Source organism: Ochotona curzoniae, unplaced genomic scaffold, assembly GCF_017591425.1.
Source record: "Ochotona curzoniae isolate NIBS_2020 unplaced genomic scaffold, NIBS_Ocur_1.0 contig_1, whole genome shotgun sequence".
Taxonomy (NCBI): domain Eukaryota; kingdom Metazoa; phylum Chordata; class Mammalia; order Lagomorpha; family Ochotonidae; genus Ochotona; species Ochotona curzoniae.
The window spans coordinates 46,651,255-46,658,823 of record NW_024464918.1 but is presented as its reverse complement, the minus strand read 5'-3'; the positions used below and the strand labels follow the sequence as shown (position 1 = coordinate 46,658,823).

The 7,569-nt window shown below is 59.5% G+C and overlaps 1 protein-coding gene across 5 annotated transcripts; it reads left to right on the top strand.

Annotated features, from left to right (window-relative positions):
- Window positions 1–835: 835 nt before the first annotated feature.
- On the top strand, window positions 836–7,466 carry GUK1 (guanylate kinase 1). 5 transcript variants are annotated; one of them, XM_040973624.1, is made up of 8 exons: window positions 836–903; window positions 4,740–4,853; window positions 5,113–5,154; window positions 5,611–5,707; window positions 6,337–6,475; window positions 6,580–6,664; window positions 6,955–7,040; window positions 7,236–7,466. In XM_040973624.1, exons 1-8 carry the CDS (start codon window positions 843–845, stop codon window positions 7,269–7,271), a joined length of 660 nt encoding a protein of 219 aa, XP_040829558.1. In that variant the 5' UTR covers window positions 836–842; the 3' UTR covers window positions 7,272–7,466. The 5 variants fall into 5 exon arrangements, with proteins under 5 accessions (XP_040829558.1, XP_040829586.1, XP_040829567.1 ...); XM_040973633.1 differs by lacking the exon at window positions 836–903 and adding an exon at window positions 985–1,100; XM_040973614.1 differs by lacking the exon at window positions 836–903 and adding an exon at window positions 4,074–4,402 and having other exon boundaries at window positions 5,630–5,707.
- The last annotated feature ends 103 nt before the right edge of the window (window positions 7,467–7,569 follow it).

Below are 7,569 nucleotides of genomic sequence, written 5' to 3'. Positions count from 1 at the left end.
AGTGGGCCTAGTAGGGAAACTATGGGTGCCCCTCTGATGGGCTGGAGCTCCTACAGTGAGCATCAGAACTGGGGCTGGGGGCAAGCCTGGCTGGACAGGCAGTAGCACCCACCGGCATGAAAGCGTGGACTGGACAGTGGGGTCAGGGCAGGGCGCAATGGATCAGCAGCTAAAATCCTTGCCTTGTAAGTACTGGATCCCATACGGGTGCCAGTTCTTGTCCTGGACACTCCAGTTCCCATCCAGTTCCCTGCTTGTGGCCTGGGACAGCAGTTGAGGCCGGCCCAAGCCTTGGGGCCCTGCACCCATATAGGAGACCTGGAAGAAGCTCCTGGCTTTGGATTGGTGCAGCTCCGGTCACTGCGGCCACCTGGGGAGTGATCCAGAGGGTGGCAGATATGTCTCTGACTCTGCCTTTTAAACAAACTGAATACAAATTAGAAATAAACCACAGCACAAAATTGGTAAAAAAAAAAAAAATCTGTAAACTAATTACTATAAACTAGAACTTCAACTTGCCAAACGGTGCCATCAATGTCTGCAAAGTTAACAAATCACACAACTCTCATCCCATCATTCTCCGCTACAAGGTCACAGGCAACGTAAATTTTCGTCAAAACCTCCAACCTCCCTGGTCCCCTCAGTACGCCGGGAGCCCCGCCTCGACCTCCGCCCCGCTCCCCGGTCCCCCGTCCCCCGACCTGCCATGCTCCGGCCGCCGCCCACCGACGCGCGGGGATACGGGGAAGCCGGCGGAGACTCGGCGCACAAGTGTGACGCGCCCTCGGGGGCAGGCGCGGCACCCTGACGTGTCCTAGCGGGCGGAGGCCGCGGGACCGCTGATGCTGCGGCGCCCGCTGGCGGGGCTGGCGGCGGCCGCCCTGGGCCGGGCCCCTGTGGACGGTGAGTGCGGGCGCGGGCCGGCCTGGCTGCGGAGGCCGCGACGGCGCCCGTTCCGAAGGCGTCCTCCGCGGGCTGGCGGCACACGGAGGACGATGCCCGGGACTCGGCCTGGGAAGGCCCCGTGCGCTCCCCGCGGCGGCGCGGCCGGGCTTGGTTCCGGGCGCCGGAGCGCGTGCGGGGCGCGGGCCTGGGGAGAGGTGCGTGTCTGCGGCTCCCCGGCCGCCGAGTGGTCCAGCACCCGCCGTTGTCTGCGCTGGCCGAGAGCCGTGTTGCGGTGCTCTGAGGGGGGAAGGAGGTGTGCGTGTATCCCGGAAGCAGCGCCCTCCCTGACCTTGCCGCGCGGGTCCCCAGCTCTTTGCGCGTGGACCTTGTGCCGCGTCCCCGCCTCTCCGTAGTGGCCGGACCGCCCCTACCCCTATGCTGGAAGGCGGAAGTCCACCGTTGAGGCCCGGTCCCAGCTGCCCCAGTGGTTCCCCAAGGCTGAGTGGTCCTTGAGCCCCCTGACAGTGTTAGGGTTCATGTAGCTGCCGGCCAGGCCTTGTCTCGACTCCTCCCACCGCCCTCCGCTCTTTGCCTTTTCACAGTTGCTTATCTTCCAGGGCAGGCAGGGCGGACAGGACCTTAAGCCTGGGGAGGGAGTATGAGGGGCCGAGGAGGGCCGGCAGAGTGAAGCAGGCTTCATGCTTGCCTTTTGAAAGTCCTTCTCTGGTTGTCACACCTGTGAGTGGACACACCTGCTGCTTGCTGCCTCCAAGGGCTCTTCTTGACTGTGAGGTCCGAGTAGGCGTGGAGACTGGGGTCTGGAGGTGATGTACCATTTTGCAGCTCATCTCCCTGCTGAGGGCGGGTGGGCACTGGCGCTGATGCTGTGTGTGCATGTGTGTTCTGGGTGGGTATGTGGTCACACATCATGGGTCCAGAGAATCTGGGGAACAAGTCGGGAAGTGTAAATACAGCCATGTCAGGGGACCAGTCTGCACTATCCTGGGCAGCAGGGAGCAGGGGTTGGCGTAGAACCCTGTCCAGTACCCAGGGTGCTGGTGAGAGGTGTGCCAGGGAGTGGCACGGCCGTGGGCCTTGAGTTCCTGGGGACCTTCGGGGGTGGGGAGAGGGATGAGCCAGCCTTGCCCTGATCCCCTCCTTGGTACCTCCTCCTGGGCGCCCCCTCACGTGAGTTCTGTCTCAGCTTCTAGGTGGCCTGGCCTTCCCTGCTGCCCATATTGAGTTCAGATTTTTCTCATATCCATGTTGAAGCCTTTCTGGGCAGGCATACATCTTGCACTCAGCAGCCCTTGTACCTTGCCACCTGGGGTGCATGGAGGTCCTACTTTGTGGGCTGCATGAAGACACAGGCCTGGGTTTGCTCTGAGAAGTGGACATATGCAGGCCTGTCCCCTGTCCTCACATTCTCACAGGCCCAGGACAAGGGAAGCCACCTTGGGCTGCAGGCAGTAGGCAGAGGAGAGTTCCCTCGGGGATATGGGGGATGGTGCAGAGGAACAGAGAATAGGGCAAAGCCATGGTGATAAACCCCACAAAGCATCCCAGTGTTCCTGCTGGACAGAGGGGTTGGGGTGCCCCTCCATGGGGAGGCGTTGAGCTAGGAGGCAGGGTGATCAGAAGTGCCCCAGCAGTCCCCTGTGCTGACCACTGAAGTTGACAGGGCTGAGAGCATGTCTCTCCCAGGGCTTGGTGGCATGACCTGAAGACAGCCCAGAGCCTGGAGGCCACTGTATCAGACAAGTGATCCCAAGAAGGAGTCTGCACAACAGAACAGGGGGAGCAGAAGCCATAGAGCCTAGCTCTAAGTCTGCTCAGGACCCTAGGTCCACTTCCCCATCTAGCATGTGGGGTCTCCTGTGTAGCTCTCTGCAGTGTGGGGTACCCCACCTCCCTGTCCAGCACGTAGGGTCCCCTGTGTAGCACTCTGCATTGTGGGGTCCTGGGCACATACTCAACTCCTATGATTCTTGTGTTCAGTTCTTGATTCTCGTGAGTTTGCACATGAAGCAGGAGTGTGCGCTGTTTCCCAGGAGGCTGCAGAGGCTTGAGAGCCCCCTTTACCTGAGAAGGGCCCAGGAGCTGTGGAAAGTCACACACTTACTACTAAGACTTGCTGATCCTTGCAAGGCTGTGGAGCCACTTAGCATTCTGGTCCGGAGGTGGGGATGTGTGAGGTTGGGGGCTGGGGACACAGAGCAGGTGGGGATTGCAGGTGAAGTATGTTTAAGGTTCTTGTGGGGGAGCCTTGAGGCTGCAGGAACAGGGTATAGGACTCACTCGTGATTCTAGTAACATGGAGGGGTTCCCTTTTTAGAACATGGTCCTTGTCAGTGATGTGTAACCGTATGTTTGGGTGTACACAGAACATGCAAATATGTGTGGTGCATGTATTGTGCGTACATCACATGGCTGTATGTGGTCATGTATAGTGTGTGGCATGTACATGCATTTGTGTATCCTACACACGTGTAGTTATGTGTGTGATCTGTAGGTGCTCTGCACATTTATGAAGGCGTGTTGTGTGCTCATATGTGATCTACATATGCACTGTACCTGTATGAAGGCATGTTGTGCGATCATGTGCATGTGTCACACCCATGTTGTCTGCATGTTTGTACATGGGCACAAATGAATAGTGATGTGTGCATCAGGTATGCGCTGTATGCTTACACATACATGTAGTATGTGCTTGTCACATGCATGTGTGTTGTGTGGTATGTCCGCATGCAGGCCTGTGTGTCCACATGTCCTCAGGTACACCGTGGATCTCAGCATTGCTGCTTTGGTGTGATTACTGTGGTGGCCTACATTGGGGATTAAGAACACAGCTTGTATCCAGCTGGACAGCCACCTGGTCTGAGCAGCCTGTGTGAACATCCTGCAACCACTGTGGCCCTCAGGTGGCTCTGTAGGTGTTGGTCCAGGCGGAGCCCTCCTGGATGTCACCTGCCCAGACAGGTGTGGCAGTGTGTGTGCCCTAGTCCCCACTCTCGCTGGCTTGTCCGCTTGCTCCCCAAACCCAGACCCTGTCCCTCGCTGCATGCCTTATTTGCTGCCATGGGCTGGGTGCCAGGTGCACGCCTCAAAGTCAAGGATGAATGGTGGCCTTTTCTGCACGGCAAGGGGGTGGGGCCAGCTTTGAGCGGGGATTGGGGGCCCAGTACTGGGGATTTGATACACAGGGACGGGGCAGGGCAGACTAGCCAGGATTAGTCCTCAGCTCTTCATACAAAGCAGCTGTCGCTGTGCCCCAGGCTCGACCACACCGGCTGCACCCTGCTGAGCAGGTGGGTGCCATCCCTGCTATAGTGGCGAGGGCCTGCCCGGGGGCACGTGAAGGGCAGAAGGATGCCAGTTGAGCCAGTGGTCATTGGGAGCAGTTCAGCCCTGGGATGACCTGGATCCTTGGGTTGGCACCTGCAGCAGTGTTTGAGCCCTGTGCTGTGTCCATCTGCCCTTGGGGAAATTCTGACCTCCTTCCAGCAGACTATCCCAGGTGGGTTAGGACTTAGTGGACCTTGACACAGCCCCATGGGCAATCCCAGGGAGAGGTGGGGTACAGGGTCAGGACCCCACAGCAGGGTCCATATGGGGAGGGTGTATGTGTCTCCCAGAGAGGGAAGGAGGTCTGAGTACAGGTCTGGGCCAGGGACACTTTGCTGAGGGGAAGGGATCGGGCACCACAGATTGGGCTCTGGAGCTGCTTCTTAAGAGTTTCAGAGTGGCCTGGATGAGGGGACAACTGTGCCAGGGTTGCAGAGCACCCTCCCCCCTCCCCCCCACAACACACAGTAAGGGCTGGAGCTTGGTGAGGACAAAGCCCCTTCCCACAGGCATGTCAGGTCCCAGGCCTGTGGTGCTGAGCGGGCCGTCGGGGGCCGGGAAGAGCACCCTCTTGAGGAGGCTGCTGCAGGAGCACGGTGGTGTCTTTGGCTTCAGTGTCTCCCGTGAGTACCTGGGGCTGGACCACTCCTGCCCTCTGAGCCCCCCTGTAGCCCCACCTCTCCCTGTGACCCGCTGCAGCCCCAACCCTGTGCATGCTGTTCACCCCTCCCCTTTGTCCCTGGGGGCTGTGTGCTCAGCCTGGCCCTGTCAGCACCAGGCTGGCTCCCACATTCTGGCCTCTGAGCCCCTTCTTCCTCAGGGTAGCTTGGGTTGGGGCTGCAGGGCTATGGGGTCCATGTGGGGTGATTGCTTTTCTCCTAGATACCACAAGGGACCCTCGGCCTGGCGAGGAGAATGGCAAAGGTCTGTGGGCTGTCAGGCACTGGCTGTCGGGATGGTGTGGGGAGGCACTGGCTGTCATGGGGGTGGTGTGGGCTGTCAGGCACTGGCTGTTGTGGGGAGGCATTGGGGGGATCCTTGGGATCAGAAGGCTTCTGAGGCCTGCCTGTTGTTGCCTGTTCACTTGGGTGGGATCCCTGATTAGACCAGGCAGTCCCTAGCAAGCATGTCCAGTAGGAGAGGCAGGACCTAGGGCTGGTGGTCCTGACCTGGTATCTGAGGTGGCCACCAGCAGCTGTTCCCACAGCAGGTGGCCTGACCTTGTGCCCTGCTCAGCACCTGTAGACTCTGCTGAGACCTGATGGGTGGACCCTACTATAGGGCCTGGGAGCAGCCCTGGGTTTGGGAAAGACAGATGCAGGAATATGTGCTGGGCCCAGTCACATATGGCTCCCTCTGGACAACCCTTGCTCTGCCCAGATTACTACTTTGTGACCAGGGAGGTGATGCAGCGCGACATTGCTGCCGGAGACTTCATTGAGCACGCTGAGTTCTCAGGGAACCTGTACGGGACAAGGTGGGCCAGGCTTCCTTGGGCAGTGGTCACCAGGGTCTTTCCCCCCCCAGCTGGGTTGGTGGCAGGGTTCTCTAGGGTCACTAGCCAACCCCCCCTCTGAAAGCAGGGAGGGTGGCAGGGGCCTCTTCAGTGACCAGGGCCCCTGGGAGTTGAGAAGGCAACAGGGGTCTCTCCAGGGTTACTATTCATCCCCCAAGCTGAGAGGGTTGCACAGGCATCTCCAGGCCAGATCCTGTGCTCACCCCCTTGTCCTTCCAGCTATAGGCATGTGAGCCATACAGCAGCCTCCTTCTCTGACCTGGGTAATGAATTTCACTGGCCCTTCTCATGAGGGCCTCCCTGAGTCAGAGCTGCTGGATCCAGTCAGGCCTCTGAGGACAGTGTTCTAAGTTGTCATGGTACTGTGGGGACTGCATCTGATCCCCTGCTGCAGATGGCTGCAGATGTAGTGGGTAGGTTGGTCAGGGACAGATGCCCAGGATGCTCGGGCTGTGTAGGATCTGCTGGGGCTGACCCAGCTGAAGACCATTGGCAGCCTTAGGTTGGCAGAATCAGGCAGTATGGACCTGGGCAACCTCCTGCAGGGAGTGATTTGTAGAGTGTTCTCTACTCACCCCTCTTTCCCACAGCAAGGCAGCCGTGCGGGCCGTGCAGGCCATGAACCGCATCTGCGTGCTGGACGTGGACCTGCAGGGCGTGCGCAACATCAAGAAGACTGATTTGCGGCCCATCTACATCTCTGTGCAGCCACCCTCCCTGGACGTGCTGGTGGGGCCTATGGGGCAGTGGGGCGGGTACCACGTGTACCAGAACTCATCCTGTGGGGTGGGAAGCATCTGAGGAAGCTGCTGACACTCAGATCTGTGTCTTAGGAACAGCGGCTCAGGCAACGCAACACTGAGACAGAGGAGAGCTTGGCGAAGCGGCTGGCTGCAGCCCGGGCCGACATGGACAGCAGTGAGTATCCCCATCCTGGGGCCGCCATGTCTCAGCCTCTGGAAGGTGGGGGCCAGGGTCTTACCCCATGTCAGCCAGGGCTCTGTAAGTCTGCCCCTTCAGTCTCCCAGTAATGGGTTTCCAGGAAGAAGGGGGGAACATGCATAAGGACTAGCTCCCTGGTGGCCCTGCCCGTGGCTGGGCCAGGAAAAGCTGACCTGTGTGGTGCAGTGACCTAGTCCAGTGGCCAGCTGCATGGTCAGGCAAGAGTTCTAGGGAGCGGGGTGGCTTACTGTGCCCTTTCCCTGCAGGCAAGGAGCCCGGCCTGTTTGATCTGGTCATCATCAACGACAACCTGGACAAGGCTTATGCAATCCTCAAGGAAGCACTCTCTGAGGTGGGCCCAGCCTCCCTGCTCTGCCCCTTGAGAGGTGCCAGGAGGGTCTGGGGGCTTAGCCATGCCACCCATGTACCAGGTGGTAGATGTTGAGGCAGGGTCACTGCAACCTCTGGACCAGTAGGGAAGGAGGACAGGCGTCCCCTGCCCTTGTCAGTGTCCCAGCCACCTCTGAGTCCCTTCTTCTCTTGGCAGGAAATCAAGAAAGCTCAGGGACCTGACCATGCTTGAGGACCTGGCTGGACACCCAGGACCCACCCAGAACCAGGACAGGTGCCTGCTGCCTGCCTCTTGGCCTCCATGCTGCAGGGCCCCAGGTGCCCACTGTCCCCTGTGCCCTGACTCTGCCCACTCCTGTCCCTCATCCCTGTCCTTCCCGCTGGAGCCGGGGCTGATACCCAATAAAGGAACCAATGGTTGGGTTAATGTCTGCTGCAAGTGGACATGGCCCCAGGTTGGGGGCTCTCTCCTGAGCTGAGCTGGGGCTGCTCTCCGTGCTGGTTATTATGATGCTGGTCTACCAGTCATC